The following is a 22,063-nucleotide window of genomic DNA, read 5'->3' as shown; positions in this document are numbered from 1 at the left end:
ACAATCATTTGTCAGCCAGTTTCGGTTAAAATTACCTGAACCAGTGTGTGATTACATATTCGTTGTAAAATTTATCAACACATATCCATGGACCAATTTTGACAATTTTTTCAGACTCTTCACTTAATTCTAATAATTGTTATTATTATTATAAAGTTATGTTTCATTGGAGAATTTAACAATTACATGAACACAGTAAATATCTGACTTCAAATATCATTTGGTCTTATTAATGACACATCTTTACTTATTTAAATGTAAACTAATGTACTATCTGATAATCATATCTTGTCAAAGCTTTCACTGAATTGTTATTATTGCTATACATTCCAGTTTATATATATAATCTCCTCTCTCCCTCAGGTCTTTCTAATCTGCATAAGATCACAGCTGGAGGTCAGTACGAGCTGCGAGTTGACCTGCGAGATAAGGGAGAAACAGCCTACGCTCAGTACGACAAGTTCTCTGTCTCTGAACCTCGGACTCGCTACAAAGTCCATGTAGGAGGATACAGTGGAACAGCAGGTAAAGCTGACTTCTGTAGCCTGCAGCCAAACATGTACATGAAACTTTTGTTTGTCTCTCAATACTTTTTGACTTCCCTATGCTGACTGTGGCACTCAGCCCCAAACCCATTAGGCATATATAAATATTTTTGAAAAACTCCTGCAGCTATTAAGATCTTAAGCATTCAGGCTGAAATCTGTCAGTGTTGGTTTCATTATTGGACTGTGCTCATTAATCATTATTTTCACAAAAGACAAACAAATATCCACACACTGCTCAGTAGGAAGGCTCTGTGTTGTTTCAGTAGTCACAGCAAGACTCCTCTGAGTGAACTGGAAGCTGAAAATTCAGGTGTCCAAGTTCCTAAAGTGACAACAACAACACAGAAAGTCCATCAGAACAAGAAGGGTATGCTCCTCCTTTGATAGAGAATAAGCAATATTCACCAAGTGTGTGTGGGAGGTATTTGCTTTTTTTACCGCAACAAACAAATATATAATCAACACTTTTCATGCACATATATTTGCATCATATTTGAACTATATACATAACTTGTTTTGGGAGATGGACGTCATTGTGCAAAGTGTATTTACCAAATGTGTCATTATAAGAAAATAAAATGGTAAACTGAAGCCGAAGTGCACTGTTAACTTACTTTTTTAAATAATTTTAATTTATTTTAGGTCTCTTATTTGGATGGGCTTGGTTCTTTTTTTATATAAGGTTTTCCTCCTGAAGTCATTTTCATCACATAATGATTGATTTTCATCATTACAGTTCATAAATAGTTTTCTTATAATTTTTCTCATTTTGTTATAAAAAAAAAGTTACTTGAATATGTTATGTAATCTTTTTTGCACACGTAGTGACCAGTGCATAGTTTCTTCTACTGTGCTGTTGCAGATACTACATAAATGTAGTGGTTCACCTGTTCCTAAAAGAAACTATACCGCACTTCATTTTGTCCACTCTTTGCTGTGTGTCTTTGCAGGTGACTCTATGACCTACCACCACGGTCGTCCATTCTCCACTTATGACCATGACAACGACATTGCTGTAACCAACTGTGCCCTGTCCTACAAAGGAGCATTTTGGTATAAAAACTGCCACCGTGTCAACCTCATGGGACGATATGGAGATAACAGTCACAGCAAGGTATGCTATGACTGCATAGCCTGAAGTACAGGTACTGGGGCTGCTGGGGTCACTGAGAGTCCTTGATGGAGTTCCATTAGTCTTTAAAATGAGTATTACAGGATTCCTGAAGAGGGTTCAGGTGTATTTGAAGGGTTCTCCCAGTTTGGACTTTCATTGGCCTACAGTTAGGATCCATCACAGTGTTTAGTCTTTGATGGGGTTCCATCAGACTTACCCTTCACTGTACTGCCCTCTGGGCAACTAACTAATAAACGAACAAACTGACCACCTGATTAACAGAAGTTCTTGAGAAAATTCTGAGCGCCTTTCATGGGGTTCTAGCAGTCACTGGGAGAGTTCCAATGTTGCCGCTGTGAAGCAGGTTAATTTCATTGTTATTTAAATTGATGGAAGAGTCAAGAAACCATTCTACTTACAGCATTTACTTTACAATTACAATTAGTTATTTGGCACATGCTTTTATTCAAAGTGACGTACATGCGAATTGACATACCGATTGCACAGCATTGGGGGCAGTTTTGGGGTTCAGTATCTTGCCCAAGGATACTTCGGCATGTGGACTGCCGAGGCCAGGGATCGAACCACCGACCTCCTGATTGGCCTACCTCCTGAGCCACAGCCACCCCCTGATCTGTGTTCATAACAAAACCAGAACTAACAACAAAGGTCATCTCATCGGACAAAATTTTACAAAAAGATTTACACCAGGTATTAAAATTGGGATCTGTGTCCAGATACTTTTTCTGGATAATAACCCATCCGATCTTACTTTTGCATTTACACCTGGTATTTTTAATGTATTCTTGGTATCCTCATTGAGATCTGAAAACTCTGTGAAATGCTGTCTACAACAAATTCTTAATTATTTGTCCCCTCTTGTAAATTTGGCAAATGTAATACTTTAAATTATTCATTTCTTTGAATAAAGATTTGTCACTTTGTTCCGGTGTGTTGCAGTACTGCTATGTAGGATCTTTGTGACTGGATAAATTATAAGCCATTCTAACAGCAGATCAACTGCACAGATAATGCAATGCACATTGTCACACATACAGTTATTTCTTGCTGTATATAATTCATTTTTCATCCACATTGCTTTCTTTTTTCACACAGTACTGTTGATAAGGCATCTGTTGGTGCTTTAGTGGAACAGAATAGAATAGACATATAATCAGTAATTAGAGGTGTGTCTCTTTCAGCCTTCTTGCTTGCTAACTGTGAGCCACAACCTATATTTTACATTAGCTAAAGACAAATATCTGAATGTTGTATGGATGTGAGTACATAATATGGATTGCATTTAAACAGATGTAAGATCCGATCAAAACGCAAGCCAGACTACCTCTAGATGTGGTCAAGCAGACCGGATCACATTTTGATCATGACACATTTACACCTTGCATTAACATGCATTTTCCTTACCTGGACAATGTGTGGATACAGATGGCATTTTAATACCATATGTAAATGCAGTGAGTGGCACTGGACATAATATGACAGACAAGACAAGACATAATTTGGAGTTTCCTGAATTGTCCGATAGTGGTGTTCATGTTGGTTGCTTTGGCTGTAATATGAATTTGTGACAGGAACAAGCTAAGGCAAAGGATCTCCACTTTACTACTTCTTTACAACTTCTATTTTGACTAACATCATTTGTCCATCTCCTTCTCTCCAGGGTGTGAACTGGTTCCACTGGAAAGGCCATGAACACTCAATCGAGTTCGCTGAGATGAAGATCAGGCCATCCAACTTTAGAAACCTAGAGGGGAGGAGGAAACGATCATAAATGACCCACCACCAACAAAAACAACAACACTGATACTACTCTGTCTGGACTTCCCATAAACCACTTTGACTCCCACACCCACACACCCTGCAGCAACCAAAGCCACTGCCGAGAGCCTTGCTGCCTCCACGCAAAACCAACATACCTTCCCTCCTCCCATTCGCTCACAGATCAGCCTCAACTCCATAACCCCATCCTCCATGATATGGTTGTGGAAATGCTGCCAGTGTGGAAATCAATGTGCATGTTACAAACTGGACTTAAGCCCACACACATTCTACTCATGCACCAAAGAGAGCAAAAACAACTCCATCTCACATGATTCCGATCCTTTCTCTTGTGTTGCAGCATTTGTGGGGAGGCGAGTGTGCAGCTTGTGTTATGTACAGTAATTAATACAATTCCCTATTTCACATCCAAGTCATATTCAGGATTTTACAGAAAAGACAGGCTGTTTATAGTACAACGTGGTCTTGTTTAGGTTCAGGGCCTCTTTGCTACAACCGATAGAACTCAACTGGATTCTCCTAGGAATTTTATTCATTGTACAGTACTGTACATGTATACATCTGATTTGAACATTTGAAAAAGGATATTCCTCAGATGGCACTGCTCAGATGTCAGTTATCTCCATCTAACTTGCCATTTGTTTGTCTTTGTGCAACTTAACTTGTCTCTGTGTCACTTTGTCCTCCTCAGGTTCCCTCATCTCCCACAGTATATGTCAACAGCTGATGTGATAGAAATGGAAATGAAAAAAAAAAAAAAAAAAAAAAAAAAGTCCAATGTCAGCCCATGTGGGTGGCAGTGTTTCAATTCATCTTGTGAGTCCCTGAAAGCATCATGCTACAGCCACAGTTTAATGTGTTAAAAAGCTAAAAATCAGAGAAAAGTTGTGTTTTGATTTGTTTTGTTTCTCATATAAATCTGAGACAGAATCTCTTCCTCTATATATAATGAAATGCGGTGATTACATTTTTTTCTTTGTTTTGGCAAAATGTGAATACAGTGCATATATGTGGAAGAAGAGAATGTCATGTTGTTCACACAAAAGATGTTGATACTCAAACAATGACAAAAGGCCAATCCATTTGAGACAAGATCTTGTTACTTATGTTGATGACAGTAGTGTTGAAACAGGACAAAATTAGAGAACTAGTTACTGTTTCTACCCTCCCACCCCCCTCTCCCACCCCCTCCCCTGCTACAGCAGCATACTAAACCACTGATCATCTAAAGAATTCTTGTGTAAATTAAGTTTGTTTTTATTGCTTTGTTTGTTTATAACTGGGTGAACAACAGGTCTTTCTCTTTAAACTGTATTACAATAAAACAGTTCGTTTAAAAGGAACATGTTCAGGACTTTGATTTGTTGATGCTGGTGATACAGAAAAGCTCACAACAAATCTTGACTCAAAGTCTACTTTCTAGGTTTTGGGGGTTTTTTTGCCTGATTGTTGTGACAGTAAAAGGCCATATCTATTTGTCATGTAGTGACATTTAGTTGGGAATAAGCAATATTTTCATGTTATGTCTCCGTTCCTTAAATAATCCCCATACTGACAAAAACTAGTGATGATGAAGCTTCTTGAAGCCTTGAAGCCTTCCAGCCAAAAGGTTCACAAAAAGGTTCATTCCTCCAGGCTTCGTGTGCAAACAAACCCCCCTGCTGGTCAAAGACTGTTAAACAGCCAGTTATATTATAGGTAGTGATGGGTGGTACCATGCCAACGCTTCGAAGTGGAACCTATAAACTATAGGTTTATATTTTTACACTTAAGACTGAATATATTCATTTATATTCGGAAACAAAATATGGACTGGGTCCAGCCACATTCCCCTCATTATTTTCATGCAAATGCCTCGGCATGGATGAGGTGTTGTTGTTGTACCCAAATTCTTTAGCACACAACAAACACTTCACCTTGGATTAAAAGAAAAGACAGTGAAAAATATAGTACATTGCATAACAAACATAAAACACATGTAACAATGTTACTGAAAGTGTACTTATTTTATTGGGGGGAGATCAGATCAAGATGTTCCCACACGGAAAACGTTCTGTTTCTCACAGGTTCCAGCAAAATGCACCTCTATGTCACACACAAACCAACAAATCGCCAACACTAACCCACGACGTGAGCGGATCCATTGCGGTATATATATGTTCATGAATCGCGCCGATAGTCAAACCAATTCCTGAACCAGCGAGGCTTCGAACGTCACCAGTGACGTCCTTAGCCCTAAACGACACAAGCGGCGATACGCGCTTCACTAAACACTTCCGGGATTTCTGGACACACGCTTCAAAGCGTCGGCACGGTACGACCCATTACTAACAAACACCAGTGTGTGTAATTTACACATCTGTATCTTATCATGATGCGGCCTATTTGAACCCCTCCAGCACTGATGAGGATGAGGATGACCACTGGGGCTTTGATGATGAAACTGAAATATATCTGCTTTGACGACCGTGGCCACTAGATGGCGTTGTAGAACGTGGTTATGTCAAATCAAAGAGTTAGTTAGGGGAACAAGAGCAATACGGTCTTCTGTCACAAGACACAACACAAATGTCTAATCTCTCGTGCTTAAAAACACATCAGTGAGGACGAAATATTATTTCATGGATTGGATTTAATGCAGGAAACCTTACACAATTTGGTGTTGTTCTATACGTTAAGAAGGCAACTGTCCTGTTTTTTTCCTCTGAGTAGCAGTCATTTTCAAACGTTTTTTCTCCCAGTTCCTTAAAATTTACAATGATTTTCAAATTCAAGTATGCATCACAAACTTTAGACTTTTCATGCTCCCGCGAGGCGCGCGTGCTGCAGACCACGCATGCGCAGAGCAGATAAACAGTACAACACAAAACAACAGGAAAACAACAGTAAGACTTTTGCTTTTCTTCTTTATTCTGTTGAGATTTCAGCACGCAAACAGGAAAACACACAGTCGTTTTCCTTATTTGATGCCCACTAAAAACAAAATTCTGACTCGTGTTTGTTTTTCGTTCACTTACGGGGCACAAATATATAACTAATGTTAAACTTTTTTAATAAACCTGAAGCCACGCTAGTAGTAGTAGTAGTAGTAGTAGTAGTAGTAGTAGTAGTAGTAGTAACTTGATGTATTGTTTCAATTCACTTTAAAATCTGTTATGGAAAAACTCGCCGTCAGTATATGTCGAAATGTTGCGCTACCTGTTTCTCTTGGCCTTCTCTTTGCTTCAATCATATCACCCGACTCGTCTGTGGAAGATATCCATTTCCTGGTTCGTCAGGCTGGGAGTGGCTGCTGCCCTCCGGACAGAAACGCCGTGTGAGTTCCCGGTTTTGACTGTTTCATTTCGGACTCTTACCAGGACTGCAGAGTGAACGGGAGACTTAGATGCAATGAGGATAACCTGTGCCTGGAGGTTAGTGAAGTTACTCACCGTTTCAGCTGTGTTTGTGCTGTTTGCTCAGATCTTGGTGAGTAGAGTTACACTGGGTAAACATCCGTCAAAGCCAAGCCCCCTTCCTGTGGAGGAGTACAGGGTCATTTCCCCTGAAACCTACCAGTACATTTTCAACCAGCCTGCTGTATGCAAAGACATAAGCCCCTTCCTGGTGTTTATGGTCCCAGTTGCCCCTGTGGAAGTTGCAGCAAGGGAGGCTGTGAGAAAAACATGGGGTGCGCCAAGCCAGGATACCCTCACTCTGTTCTATATGGGGCTCCCCAAGGGGGGGCAAGTGTCAAGCATTCAGGACATGCTGGAGGAGGAGAGTAGGAAACAGGCAGACATCATTCAGATGAACTTCCAGGACAGCTACCAGAACCTGACCATCAAGACCATGATGATGATGAACTGGTTGGCGACCCACTGTCCAAATGCCTCCTACGCCATGAAGGTGGATGCTGACATCTTTGTGAATGTGTTCTACCTTATCAGACGGCTGAGGAGCTCCCCGAGACAGGGCTTCATCACAGGTTCTGTCATAAGTGATGGCAGACCAAGGAGGGACATTAACAGCAAATGGCATGTGTCAGAGGAGCTGTACCCCGAGGACAGCTTCCCCTGGTATGTGTCTGGAGCTGGGTATGTCTTTTCTGCAGACCTGGCTGCCAGGATCTCCTGGGCATCCAGGTTCGTCCGGGTGATCCCCCTAGAGGATGTCTACGTAGGGTTGTGCCTTCGCGTGCTAGGAGTCCAGCCAGTGTACTCTCGGAGCCTGCTGACCCTCAGGAACCTGTTTGAAATCAGAACACTGGAGTATGACACGTGCACTTTTGCCAAACTGGTCATTGTCAACCGATTTAAGCCATCACAACTGGTACACATTTGGCAAGACTTCTCCAAAGGACACAGTAGCTGCTGACAACAAAGATTACCAAGCATGAGAGCCTAAAACAAGATTCCAGATAATGAAATATGTAGCCTGTTGTAAGGGAGAGAAAGCCATTAAACACAGCCATAGGGGTGGGGGTGTTCAGGTTAAAGGGGGGTGGGGTAGTGAGTGTCGGTGTATTGGGAAACAAAAAAAATCTGGGAAGGAAATTATAATTATGAGGGAATTTAACACATGGGACACTTTCCAGTGATATAAAATAATATACTTCTGAAACAATGTTGTCAATTAGTCAAGAGGAGAAAAAAAAATGACAAACAATTTTTGCTAATTGATTAGTCCTTTAAATCAGTAGCTCCCAACCTGGGGATCCAGACCATACAACGAGTCATGAGACAGATAATAGGCCTTTTTCACAGGGGACATTTTGACATGTGACAATAAGAAAAGCACGTGTGTAATTAATTAAATCAGTGATGGCTGGATTCTGTTTTGCTGCATCAATTTCAGGGTCACCGTGTTGTACATATTGGCTCTCTGTATAGAACAGTGCCATTGGTAAAGATATTAGTAACTCTTTCCCTTTCCCTAGTATTTTCTATTGTAAAATACCAGTTTTACCTCTCCACACCTCTAAAGCCATTGAAATGAAACAATCGGAGAAGGTAACATTACTGTTTAATTAAACTGCTCACAATTCCTAGAATATGCAACATATTAAATGGGGCTGCACAGCTTTGTTTTTAAGGGTCACAAGCCAAAAAGTTCGGGGACCAAGTCAGTCCTCATGTTGCTTCTTAAATGCGAGAATTTGCAGCTTTTCTCTCCTTTATGTCATCATAAAAGAGATATGGTTGGATTTTGGACAGTTGGTTGGATAAAACAAGAAACCACAGGCTCTGGTTAATTGTGGGCATTACCAACTAATTTCTGATATACTACAGAGACTAAATGATTACTTAAAAAAAAAAAATGACACTTTAAATGATAATGAAAACTAAGGCTGTAACCAACTCCTGTTTATTATTTGATGAATTTTGGAAAAATGCCCATCCAAGCTGAGCTCTTCAAATGTCTTGTCTAACCAACACAACAAACACCAGATCATTCAGTTCCTGGTCTAATAAGACAGAGACAAGCCACAAAGCTGACTAAACAGGAGGCAACATTCTTTCTTTCAGTCCTTTAAAGAGACAAGATATTTACTGCTGACAGTCATGGTGCTTTAACTTCTCTATCCAAAGTGCTGGAAAAGTCTTTTAATTTTAACCCCTGTAGGTCTGTCCTATAGGTGGCAAGATGACATAATGTATTCTATGACTTTGCAGTTTATGCCAAAGATTATTTGATAATAGATGAATTTTACTGCCATTACTCTAATTCTTCAGTTAGCACCTGATGGATTGTCGGACCCATGTACATGTACAGGACATATACAGTTGATTACATGGAATCCAATTACCCAGCAAACATTCTGTTAAAAAACAAATAAAAAAAAATCTACTTGCTACATTGCACTGCTACAATGTAATACAAAGAGCTTCATTTATTTACAGTATGTATTTTATTTGACAGTGTGCCTTTTTATGTATATGTTGTAGTTTCTCATGACAACAAGCTGGTGGCAGTATGTGTCAGCAGATGACACAAAGGTTATGTTTGATAATGCAGATGTATATTGATGTTGATTCAGTGCCTAATGCAGATAGACTATGACCTCTAGACAGTGATAATTATTAATGGTTTTTGCTCTCTTATTTCTTTCACCCATTTCCTTTTAAGTTACAACAGTGTGACACTGCTGATTGTGATATGCTGTACACCAAAATGCCTCATAGATTTACAATATACCCCATCAATGGATATTGAAGATACATTGTAACTGCATATTAATGAGAACACATGGATAACTGGATGCAGTGTGGTTGTCATCGAGTCAGTTCTATTTTATAAGTGTAATTCAGTCATTTGAGGAAATTTTCAAACACTGTTAATTACTGCTGCTGTTGGTTTTAGAGCTTTAGTGTATCATGCTTGAGTGAATGCTAAATATGAAATGGTGGAAGTATTTTGTAAAAGTTACTTGAGTAATAATAAATAGCAATAATAAAATATTATTATATATAAACATGCAGTTACAAGTAAATGTCCTACTGTTTAAGTCATATTTCAGTAATATTGCAATAGTATCAGCAAAATGTACTTCAAGTATAAAGTGCTTACCTTCTGAGTGAGAGAGAAATAAAAGAATAAATGCATTTTTGGGACTTTGATGCAATATGACATTAGTAGATTCTTTTTATTGATACATTCAAATTTGAGCAGGTTTTTAAGCTCACTGGTTGAGGTGGACCTTATTTGAATTCTTTACAAAATGATGTGTAGTTCAAAGACCCTGCACAGCCATGGTCCAGCCCCACAGGTGTCTTCATGTCTTGTGCCTTATTAGACCTTTTGTCAGAACGGTGTGGGAATGCACACACCAGGTTTTATTGAAAGCTTCGGACTCTTTTGCTAGTTTTGTTGCAGGACAAGTTATAATTTCATCATATTAGTTTTCACTGTCAACTTTTATTCTTTTGAATCAAAAATCCACTCTGGTCCAACTAACTGCACCCTGTAAGTAAAAAAAAAGGAAGACAAAAAAAAAAAATACATTATACACATTGTTGCTGAAAACCTAACCTGCTTTGTCTGGTTGCATTGTGGAGAATGGGACAATATTTGTCAATAAAATTAGAAAGTAGAATAGAAAAAAACAAACAAACAAACTTTGGTGCACGCATATCCCAGCATAGCTGTTCCCAGCTCTAGCCTGACCAGCGCTAAACAGCCATGAAAACTGCCAACACCTGTGTGGGTGTGCAGGGCCTTAAACACAATGCCATTATATTTAATACGTTTTAAATACTAAAAGTACAGGTAGTGAAGTGCAATTACCTCAAAACATGTTAAAATTGTATTTAAGTGCAGCACTTGAACAAATTTATTTTGTTACAGTACTTTTCAGTACTGGACTATGGAGCAATATGGGACATAAGGATGCAGACTGAGAGGATGAGGATGAGACATTTTATCTCATCCTCATGGACATTTAAAAATTATGAACATTTTTAAAATTATATTGATAATATGATGGAATTGATTATAAATTGTAATGGAAAGAAGCTCTGAGAATTATGTTACTTAATAAGTGATACACTGTTATTATATCTATATATCTCTCAAGTCTTTTATTTCCATTCCTAATTGATAGAGTTTCTGATTTTCCAGAGTAAAACAAGACTTTCCAATGCAAAAGTGGAGTGCTGAAATGTTTTTGCTTCTTAAGCTTCCTTGAGGGTTATTTTTAACATAGTCTTTCTCAAATTTGGATTCTATGACCTACCTTTGTTCAGCTTGCCTCTGCCTTTTGTTGAATGCATAAGATATCATAAGACCACGTGGAAAAATCTTTGGATGTTTCCCAGCAGTAATGGACCATCTGTTAATGATCAGTTAATACTGATTGCTGATTTTAAAAAAGGCCTGTTGCATATGAAACAAACAGGATCATGGTGAACTAGAGAGAGCAGAAGGTAGTCGCATTAGATGCTGTGCAATGACTGGCCTGCTGGCTGATGCCTGTATTAGAGCCAGTGAGTGGGCCCTGAAATAGATGGCAGCTGCTTCATGATTCAGCAGTGTGGCTGAGCGTCAGCAGATGGCCTCACAGCAAACTTTTTTTCACCGACCACAGTCTCACAACTCCACAACACTCCAAATCAAATCACAGCTAAGGTCTGCAAGTATTTTTCTTCGTCTGGGTCTGCAGTAAACCAAACAGATCACTATGTCTTTACCACAGGGAGGAGAAGACTGATAACAATATGTTGTGTCAACAACCAATGTCGATATTTCTCAGCTCTTGATCAACAAGGCTGTGAACAAGCTGAGTTTGTAGCTTCAATTTGAAAACATTTTAAAAAGCCTTCTAAGTGTCTTTAGTTTTTCATAAACACAATTTTTGTCATTAGATCTTAGACTGAAATGTCCATACAGTTGAAAAAAAAAGTGAAATATTTTTGTTTTGTTAGTTTATTTTAAAAGCAGCATTGACCGAGTTTTTGGCTATTTGGGAGCAACATAACAAGCTGTAAACACAGTATTGACGTAAAGTGCTTATGGCTGTGTTAGCAAACAGTCGACTATTTACACATCCAGCAGACACAGAAGAAAATGATTATGGCACCCTATGTATCTGCTTTGCGTTAAGAAGGTAAAAGTCGATTTAGAGAAAGGCATTGCAACAATAAACCATCATGATATAACCCTACTTATCATCTGGGGTTTTAGTGAATATGATAATGTCATATAGCTGATGTGGTCTCTTTTCCTGTCTTCTTTTTTCAGTTCACTGAAGCCAAAGTGTACAACTTGACAGCACTGAAAGGCACTGAGCTACATTGTAGCCGAGTTATCGTACTACCTGGTCATCTTGCTTTATTGATGCTGCTGTAATTTGGAATTTCCCCTCGCGGGACTAATAAAGGCATATTGAATTGAATTGAATTGAGTATTGATGCTTCTTTCTGTGGTGCTATTCCCTCTGCTGCTGTAACACTGTAAACTTCCCTACTGTGAGATTAAAAACGTATTACCTCATGTTATCTCATCTTTTATCTTTAGAATTCCTGGGGCAGGAATTGGCTTTACTTTATGGAAAGAGATTAAGTTGTGCCAGATTGATTTTGCCTACCTTTTGCCACTTTATCTCACTGAATTTGATTGCACTTTATTAGTTTAATATTTCATGAATATGTGTGTGTGGAGAGAAATGATATTGTGGTAACTAGTTTATATGCATGGTTTACTGTGTTTTTACCAGGGCTGTAATTAATTTTTAATATTACTGTGTGCTACATTTGTCTTTCCTGACAAATCTAAATCCAACACATAACTGACTCATGACTTTATGGAATACAGTATATGCAGTCCGTGGCAGTTTATGACCAATATTTGGAAACAAATCTAAAATATATATGTACACACATGCATGCATGTATATGACATTAGCGTGTGTGCGCGTGTGTGTGCCCATGTATTACTAACGTTGTGGGAAGAAAAACCTGTTTACACAGTCACATTGTGGGGACTCACCTGACTTGTGGGGACAAAATACAGGTCCTCACAATTTAAATCATTACATTTTAGGGTGAAGACTGAGGATAGGGTTAGGGGTTAGGTAAGGTTAGGTTCCTATATTCCTATAGGGTTAGAAATCAGCACATAGTGGTTATGGTTAGGGGTAGGGTAAGTCTCCAGGAAATTAATGTAAGTCTATGTAATGACCCCACAAGTGATGAAAACCTCACGCACACACACACACACACACACACACACACACACACACACACACACACACATTTCCTGTCTCTTCACTATTATCTGACAGATAAAGGTAAAAATGTCACAAACAATGGATTACTGGCTTGATAGCAAAAATAAAAGTCAGCTTGTTTGATAAACTGATCTAAGGTTTGTTTGAGGCCAGTCTCATTCCAGGAAACTCTGAGCTTCAAACACTGCATTTTCTGCATTCTGGTGTATTCTCATGCACCAATTTGTCCTTTTTCTGAATACATTTACGGTGGAAATGTCTCTTTACAGGAAAAGCACAACATTCAGGTGCCTGATGAAAGTTCAAAATATAATGCAATATAATGCTGTAAGGCTCCTTACTCAACTTTTTCTCATGTAATGTTCTCCCTGCACACAGGGGCTGGCATGATTTAGCCTTCCACCCTCTTTTGTTTGGGGAAGTTACATTTTGAAATGTACAGTGCATTCGGAAAGTATTCACACCCCTTCACTTTCCCCACATTTTGTTTTGTTATAGCCTTTATCCAAAATGGATTAAATTCCTTTTTTTGTCTCATCAAGCTACACACAATACCCCATAATGACAAAGTGAAAAAGTTCTTTTTATTTATTATTATTATTATTATTATTATTATTATTATTATTATTATTATTACTATTTATTATTATTATTTTTAATTTGGGGAATTTCTCCCATTCCTCTCTGCAGATCCTCTGAAGCTCTGCCAGGTTAGATGGGAAGTTCAGGTTCAAGTCTGGGCTCTGGCTGGACCACTCAAGGACATTCACAGACTTGTCCCGAAGCCACTCCTTCATTGTCTTGGCTGTGTGCTTAGGGTCGTTGTCCTGTTGGAAGGTAAACCTTCGCCCCAGTCTGAGATCTGGAGCACTCTGGAGCAGGTTTTCACCAAGGATCTCTCTGTACTTTGCTTCGTTCATCTTACCCACGATCCCAACTAGTCTCCCAGTTCCTGCCGCTGAAAAACATCCCCACAGCATGATGTTGCCACCACCATGCTTCACCGTAGGGATGGTAATAGCTAGGTGATGAGAAGTGCCTGGTTTCCTCCAGACGTGACACTTGGCATTCAGGCCAAAGAGTTCAATCTTGGTTTCATCAGACCAGAGAATCTTGTTTCTCATGGTCTTTAGGTGCCTTTTGGCAAACTCCAAGTGGGCTGTCATGTGCCTTTTACTGAGTAGAGGCTTCCATCTGGCCACTCTACCATTAAGGCCTGATTGGTGGAGTGCTGCAGAGATGGTTGTCCCTCTGGTAGGTTCTCTCATCTCCACAGAGGAACGCTGGAGTTGCCATCGGGTTCTTGGTCACCTCCCTGACCAAGGCCCTTCTCCCCTGATTGCTCAGTTTGGCCGGGTGGCCAGCTCTAAGAAGGGTCCTGTGGTTCCAATCTTCTTCCACCACTGTGCTCTTCAGGACCTTCAATACTGCAGAATTTTTTTTTGCACCCTTTCCCAGATCTGTGCCTCGATACAATCCTGTTTCGGAGGTCTACAGACAATTCCTTTGTCTTCATGGCCTGGTTTCTGCTCTGACATGCACTGTCAACAGTGGGACCTTATATAGACAGGTCATGCTTCCTACAGCAGTCTCTTCACGGCCATGGGGAAGAAGCTGTGTCTCAGTCTGTTGGTGCAGGCTTTCATGACTCTGAGTCTGCCAGAGGGAATACTGGTGAATAGACAGTGTCCTGGGTGGGCGGGGTCAACCCGGATTGTTGTGGCCCGTCAGAGGAGATGGCTGGAGTAGATTTCCACCAGGTGTGGAAGTGGGGAACTGATGATCCACCGAGCCATCTTGATGACCTGCTGCAGTTGTTTCTTTTCAAATGCAATGCAGCTGGCATACCACACCGTACATCCATAGGTGAGGACACTGTCTACTATGCAGTGGTATAAGTTTTTCAGCAGAGGTGAGGGGAGTTTGTTTCTCTTCAGTGTTCTCAGAAAGAAGAGATGCTGCTGGGCCTTTTTGATGATGTGGGTGGTGTTCACAGTCCAGCAAAGGTCCTCCAAGATGTGCAGGCCAAGAAACTTAAAGCTGGTGACCCGTTCCACTTCCTCCCCAATGATGCTCAGGCCTGAGTGTAGTGTGGTCCTCGACTTCTGGAAGTCGACAATGACGTCTTTTGTCTTCTTGGTGTTAAGGTTGAGGTGGTTGTCACTGCACCAGGCCACCAGTGCTTGGACCTCCTCCCTGTATGGTACCTCGTCACCGTTGTTGATAAGCCCAACAATGTTTGTATCATCCGCAAATTTGATGAGGGTGTTGGAGCCATGAGTAGCGACACAGTCATAAGTGTACAGTGTGTACAAGACTGGACTCAGCACACAGCCCTGAGGAACACCAGTATTGAGGACAATGGTGGAGGTGCCCATTCTGATATGCTGGGGTCTATTAGTCAGGAAGTCCTTGATCCACAGACAGAGGGAGGTTCCAAGTTGTAGTGTAGTGTGTAGTTGTAGTGTTGTTGTTGTTGTTGATGAGTCGACTGGGGCTGATGGAGTTAAAGACAGGCAGCATCCTGATATATGTGTTGGGGCATTCAGTGTGCCTGAGGGCGGTCTGGAGGGCAATGGAGATGGCGTCGTCTGTGGATCTGTTGAACCTGTAGACGAACTGATGTTGATCAAAGCCAGGTGGGATGTGGGCCTTGGCATGCTGTACCACCAGTCTGTCTATACATTTCATGATCACCGGTGTCAGGGCCACAGGCCGGTAATCATTCGACCCTGTGATGGCAGAGGATTTGAGCACAGGGATTATGGTGGCAGTTTTCAGGCAGTTGGGGACTGTGTCTTGCTGCAGTGAATGGTTAAAGCTGCAGTAGGTAACTTGAATAAAAGTAATTTTTTTTGTCATATTTGCTAAAACTGTCCCTGTCCAGACAGCAGTACATGAAACATGTAATCTGTAAAAAAAAAAAACCCTGCCTCCATTGGTCCCACCAACTGTTCCTACTGTGATTTGTAAGAATCCACTGCGCCCAACACAAAACAACCAATCAGAGCCAGAGGAACATTTGAGGGAGTGTCTGACATCTGTCAATCACTACTCACACACACTGTGAACTGCCCCTTCCCTCCGCTCATGCTGCCAGCTGCTGCTCAGTCAAACAGCTCTGTGAGCAGCATCAGAAGGCTAGTGAAAGCTATGGCGGAGCAACAGCCACCTGGGGGTGGGGGGGTGGCATTGTTTGTAGTCAGTAACATCCTGTATGCCTTTCCACATGGAGTGGGGGTCGTTCTCCCTGAAGTTGGCCTCTATCTGCTCTCTGTACCCTGTTTTAGCAGCCTTGATGCACCTGTTCAGGTCCGCTCTAGCCTTCCTGAAGGCTTCACTGTCACTTGACCTCAGTGCTGAATCCCTGGCCTGAAGTAATGCTCTGATATTGGCATTAAACCAGGGTTTTTGGTTGGGAAATATTTTCACCGGTTTCCTTGATGTTATGTGATCTATGCAGAAACTGATGTATGACAGTACAGAGGAGGTGTGGGGCTCAATGTCAGGGTCTTCAAAGAGCTCCCATTTGGTGTCCTCAAAACAGTCCTGCAAGGATATTGTGGCCTCTTCAGTCCAGCACTGCACTGATTTGTACTGTGGCTTAGACCTGCAGATGAGGGGCTTGTAAGCTGGTGTCAGGAACAGGGAAAGATAGTCTGAGTGTCTGAGGTGGGGGGAGTGGCAGGCTCTGTAGGCTCCAGAGATGTTGTTGTAGACCTGGTCTAGTTCTACCCTTCCTTGTTTGAATGTCAACATTCTTGTAGAATCTGGGGAGCACAGTCTTTAAATTGATGTGATTAAAGTCTCCAGCCACGATGAAGAAGCCCTCTGGGTGTTTGTTTTGTTGCCTGGTGATGCTGTCATGCAGTCTACTCATGGCTACGTTAGCATTAGCTTGTGGGTGAATATACACGGCAGTTACAAACACTTGGGTTATTTCCCTGGGCAAATAAAAAAGGTCTGCACTTTAACATTAGAAACTCCAGGTCTGGACAGCAGTGTTTCTCAGTAACAGCAGTGTTCGTGCACCAACTGTTAAACTGTACACACCTCCTCCTCTCCTCTTACCGGAGTCTGATGTGCGGTCTGCCCGGAACATTGTACGTCCTGTTAGCTATATGATACAGCTGTCTGTCTGGTTGTTAGCCTAGCTTTGAGCCCGTCTCGTCTGCCTCATTTCTGGCGTCTTTCGCCGTGCCGCCGTCGCTGCCTTACTGTCCATTCTCACTGCCGTATCCTCTCCAGAAACGAGTCCAACCCTTCTGGAGGGGTCCTGCCGGTCCAGTGTTGTCTCAGGCTGATAAATTCAGTTCAGGTGTAAGTCCTTCTCAATGTGTAGCTGCTAACTGACGCAGAGCACCAGGTCGTTGCATCTACACACGCCGCCATCTTGCTTGTTAACTGGGGGCGTGAATACTTCCTGAATGCACTGTGTATGTGTCACCAATTTAAATCAATGATAAATCAATTAATTTTTAAACACCTGGACTTTAATAGCTCATATGTATTTCACCAAGATTTTTGCTCATGTTCAAAACTTTGTGCACATTAAGTTGCATTATACATCTATGATGCTACCACACACCCATTCCTAATGGGTGAAGCCTTGGCCTGGAGGAGAAGTCATCAGATGGTCCCCAACCTTCTCTGGGTGTTTCGACCCTTATCCACAACACCCTCCAGTTGGCGGGTCCGCAGTGACTGGCCAGGTCACTGCCCCTCTCCTCCAGGCTTCCAGCTTGTGTCCTCTCTTTTATGCCATGGCCAACAGGAGGCTCTTTCTGCTACTTCTCCCAGCCTACGAACAGTTGCTTTTCTCTGGTGGCCTGTCAGCCCAAACTTTGTGAACAGATTCCACACCGATTGTGCTGGGAATCCTCGACATCCCACTTCCACCGTCAAGAGACATGTTGTCCACCCCTTGCACGGGCAGTCATGGACAAGTTGTTTGTATCTGTTCTTTTTCCTCTCTGCAGCTTCCTTACAACCCTTCTCCCACAGCACTGTCAACTCCACCAGGATGATCTTTTTCCCCTCTGGAGGAGCTTGCTTGTTTGATATTTAATGTCCTTTTTACTGATGCCCTCTATTTTTTGCTATCCACTTTGCTACTGTAATACCAGAAATTTCCCACTGTGGGACTAATAAAAGAATATCTTATCTTATCTTATCTTATCTTATCTTATCTTATCTTATCTTAACTCCTGCTTCCCTGGTGAGTTGGTCTTGAGAGTCCCTATATGTCAGGGACAGACTGCACTTGTTAAATTCATATCCCACATATCTATGCTCTTGAAGAAAGATTTTTAGAAATGATGCACATCTCAAATACATTACTGAAACTGACTGAAAACAAGAAACACATTTTGGTCATATCTGATCAAGACATTGATCAGATCTATTAGAGAATGATATTTGGTTAAATGCTCAAAATAATTCGTGAAAATAAAAAGCTTAGTCTCCAAACAAGCCATGGTAGTCAAAATCAAAGGAAATCCCATCTTTAACATAAAAGATGATTCTTTCAGACCCCATATAGAGCAAAGGTGCTTACTTGAGTGCTTTTTAAAAGTATATCAGTGCTTTGTGTTAATAGAACGAAACTGCCCAGCACTTTGAGCCATTAACTGAAAAAGTTGTGCTGAAAAGGAATGTGAAACTTACTTGTTTTTTTTTTCTCTGAGAAGAAATGTCCTAATATCGGTTCTCCTCCTTTTTTCTTTTGGCTCCTCCATGGTTATCAGCTGTGCATAGTTGCTTATTCTTTCTGTTTTATGGCAGTTTGCAACCATTGTTTGTGAAGTTGCATGCTACTACCACTTTCTTAACCTGAGGCATAGTTGCGTCTGAGTCACCCACTAGTGGTTCATCGAAATAAAAGACGGAGACATGTCCCTTGCGTTCTTTAAATCTAGACCTATGTTTTGATTTAGAGTGTACTATTTGCAAGGATTTCCTTAAGGCATTGTGGCCAATCTGGATGCTAGGATCCCTCCAGGCAGCAAATGTTACAAAAATTTGAAGGGTCACAAATGTTATTCTGTTCTTTTCAAACGGCTTTTAAAAATCCTCCAAGGAAACAATCACTATTTGGTTGAACTGCTCACAATCATATCAAGCCATAAACTTGTTATATTGTGTCACAAGTTGACATAACGTTACAGGGTCACAAGCCAAAAAAGTGTAGGAACCACTGCCTTCCAGAATGATAAATGCATATTCAATGCAATTTTTATATAAAATATGCAAAATTTGTCAGCAAACTCGAAAATTGACAGCTCCATTTTGTTTAGATGTTTTTACAAGCATGCCTGCATTTTGTGATTTACACAGGCAAGTAAAGAAACCAGCTCAACAGGCCAAATGAGCTTGTATTGTGCTCCTCTTTCTATTTCACTGTGTAAAGCTGTCCTCCATTTTCCATAGAGTGTCCATTTGTCTGTTATTTGTGTGCCTTCTGTTTGAGTCTATTCATTTCCCACACTGACTGAGTGGGAGTTTATGTTCTGGGCCTGTGCTCGACATTGTTCAAAATACTCCCACCTCTCTGTGCTGTATCTAGATACTTCTGATCAGCACAAACAGCTTTCAGAGACTGTAGGCCTATTTCATTTTATATACAGTAGTCGTCCTAGGGCATTATACACCATTTTTTTTGACAAAAGTGAAGACTGCATGGGTCTTGGGTTCAATGGGTTCAAAAGTAACTATGAATGTATAAATACATAACATCTGCTATCGACAAAAAAACAGAGTAGCAATGACTGTAAAATCTACATCAGCTCGACGCTCATGTACTGTCAACACTCGACTGCCAACCGCTCCGCTCCGGCCTCCTCTCCCCGTGGGTGGAGTTTGCTGGTCAGGCTGGCGTGGTTCCTAAGACAACCCATAAAACATGCATTTGCATTAGAGAAGCTTGTTTCACCACTGTTTCCACAGTGAAGTGAACTGCTGGAAACTGGACGCACCGCCTGGACGCAGCAGGAGACGCGTTAGCAGTGAGAGCAAAACCAGGACACACCAGTGCTACGAGAACGAAACGATGAAGCATAACGCTTCACCGAGAATATAATCCTGGACTGCCTTTTTACTGACCACGACCGGACTGAATCTATGTAAGTACACACAGTGAAGACCATATTTTCGTCTTCATTGTATTCTGTGCTTGTAGAAAGTTTAAAGCTGACTACCACAAACTTATAAAGACATAAACCGACTTTATAGAAAACTGTAGACTTTTATGAGAGCAAAATCTCAAATCGGCTGATTTTATTTCACATAATTTCATAATTTACAACACAATAGCAAAAACCCAGAGTACACGACTAACTCCGGGTACAAAAGGCTTACTCGAGGAAGGGCGGGCTTACTGTAAGAGAGAGAGAGAGAGAGAGAGAGAGAAATATTATCATGATACCACGCAGTGGTTCCCAAAGTACGGATGGGGACCCATTTATCCCAAAATATATAGCGTCACCAGCTATTTCAGAAAGTCAGAAAAACTATATATTTTGAAGTGGGCCCAGAAAGCTGTCTGTGTTGCAGTGACTCTTTGCTAATTTAATTCATTATGAATTTTTTTTTTTGCCAATGCGCTACCAAAACCCAACAAAAAAGCTGAAGTTCCAAAGGACTCTAAGGTGGCTCCTGAAGTTTAATCACATCCTGAGACTTCCTGTGGAAGGCCCTAATTCAAAATCTAGTTAGAAAACCTTTAATTTTCAGTAAATACACTTTTGATGTATATCCTTAAAGCTGCACTAATACATGTATTCATATCATTCAAATACCAAAGTGTTATGTGAGACGTTGCTTGCCCTGACAAGCCCACAGGGAATCATCACCGAGCCCACCATCCAACCCAGCCCCTCAGTTTCAGTGGACAATTGACCTTTTTAAGCACCTGTCTTTGTTTTGGTTGTCACTGCGATAATCAGCCTTGTGAAAAAGCATTAAGAATTCACTAATGTTACCAGGCTAGCATGAAACAGCTGACAAGTTAGTGATAGGTCTGAAACATAGAGCCAGTTAAGTCCTCTCATGACCTGATAGAGACTACAGGTACAAAGGAGAGATAGTGAATATTGGACTTGCATTCATTAGGTGACCAGAATCACAGCTTCAAATGAATGCTGATGGTGTTCTGCGTCTCCTGGATGTGTAAATAGGCAACTGTTTGCCACACATTTGCCACATAAAGGCCAGCATCACAGCATGTCAGTGTTGTATTGCACTAAAGTGGCCAAAAAAGTCAAGTCATGCATAATTTAACAAATTTGTGTTTAGCTAACCAATAAATAGACGTGGGTAGTATTCTAGCATAGAAATATAGTAGGGTGGGTTTCTGGCTAAATCGGTTATGGGAACATTTGGGCTAGGCTCAATGGGGGGATTACACCTAATTTTTTGGCTGGGAGCCCTCTATTGGGTTAATATGGCCCCGTCTTTGGACCAGAGATCTTTGACTTATCTGTAATTTTTCCTTTTTTCTTGTAAAAGTAGTGGATGCTTTGTGTCTTCAGACCTCTAAGATTCCTCTGAAAATAATGTGATTCTGAAAAATTTCCATTTGGTTGAACTGCCAAGGTTGAGAACAACTGCCACAGGGCTGTAAAAAAAATTGCATTCCCTGTAGGGTTAGTTTATTGTTATTTGAAATAAACATTGTCTGATGTCTGAAATTCATGTCTTCTAACAATTGGTCTTCATGTTAGATTTCATTGTTGCTTGCTTGACAGCCCATATGTGTTGTCCTGTGTCTGTGCTTTTGCTCATTTGATGTTGCATGTATGTGGTTCCTCCTCAGTTTCTGCACAGAGACTTCTGGGTTTGTTCTACAATCCTCAAGATGCATATGAGTAGCTTATCAAATCATTGGAGTAAGTATTA

General features: G+C 40.9%; 3 protein-coding genes and 1 pseudogene across 7 annotated transcripts in view; 3 read left to right on the top strand and 1 right to left on the bottom strand.

Annotated features, from left to right (window-relative positions):
- The window catches only part of tncb (tenascin Cb), a 55,831-nt gene extending 50,895 nt beyond the window's left edge, over positions 1-4,936 (top strand). For 2 of the 4 annotated variants that reach the window (XM_076730228.1, XM_076730226.1), the window contains exons 20-22: positions 364-525; positions 1,499-1,662; positions 3,344-4,935. In XM_076730228.1, coding sequence (XP_076586343.1) covers positions 364-525; positions 1,499-1,662; positions 3,344-3,454 — 437 coding nt within the window. In that variant the 3' untranslated portion in view covers positions 3,455-4,935. Of the gene's footprint in view, positions 1-363; positions 526-1,498; positions 1,663-3,343 lie in introns of all 4 variants that reach the window. The other 2 variants (XM_076730225.1, XM_076730229.1) reach the window with 2 other exon arrangements.
- A 1,393-nt stretch (positions 4,937-6,329) lies between these two features.
- On the top strand, positions 6,330-10,835 carry b3galt8 (beta-1,3-galactosyltransferase 8). The gene is made up of 2 exons (XM_076730230.1): positions 6,330-6,347; positions 6,822-10,835. Exon 2 carries the CDS (start codon positions 6,853-6,855, stop codon positions 7,816-7,818), a length of 966 nt encoding a protein of 321 aa, XP_076586345.1. The 5' UTR covers positions 6,330-6,347; positions 6,822-6,852; the 3' UTR covers positions 7,819-10,835.
- Positions 10,836-13,001: 2,166 nt separating this feature from the next.
- On the bottom strand, positions 13,002-15,546 carry LOC143320618 (uncharacterized; annotated as a pseudogene).
- A 4,417-nt stretch (positions 15,547-19,963) lies between these two features.
- LOC143320497 (dual specificity testis-specific protein kinase 1) overlaps positions 19,964-22,063 on the top strand; it is a 40,015-nt gene continuing 37,915 nt past the window's right edge. The window contains exons 1-2 of one of the 2 annotated variants that reach the window (XM_076730200.1): positions 20,091-20,289; positions 21,981-22,053. In XM_076730200.1, coding sequence (XP_076586315.1) covers positions 22,023-22,053 — 31 coding nt within the window. In that variant the 5' untranslated portion in view covers positions 20,091-20,289; positions 21,981-22,022. Of the gene's footprint in view, positions 20,290-21,980; positions 22,054-22,063 lie in introns of both variants that reach the window. The other variant, XM_076730201.1, reaches the window with a different exon arrangement.

The sequence above is a fragment of the Chaetodon auriga genome, chromosome 5 (assembly GCF_051107435.1).
Source record: "Chaetodon auriga isolate fChaAug3 chromosome 5, fChaAug3.hap1, whole genome shotgun sequence".
Taxonomy (NCBI): domain Eukaryota; kingdom Metazoa; phylum Chordata; class Actinopteri; order Chaetodontiformes; family Chaetodontidae; genus Chaetodon; species Chaetodon auriga.
Note: the sequence above shows the minus strand (reverse complement) of the source record. Positions and strands in the feature narration are given on the sequence as shown.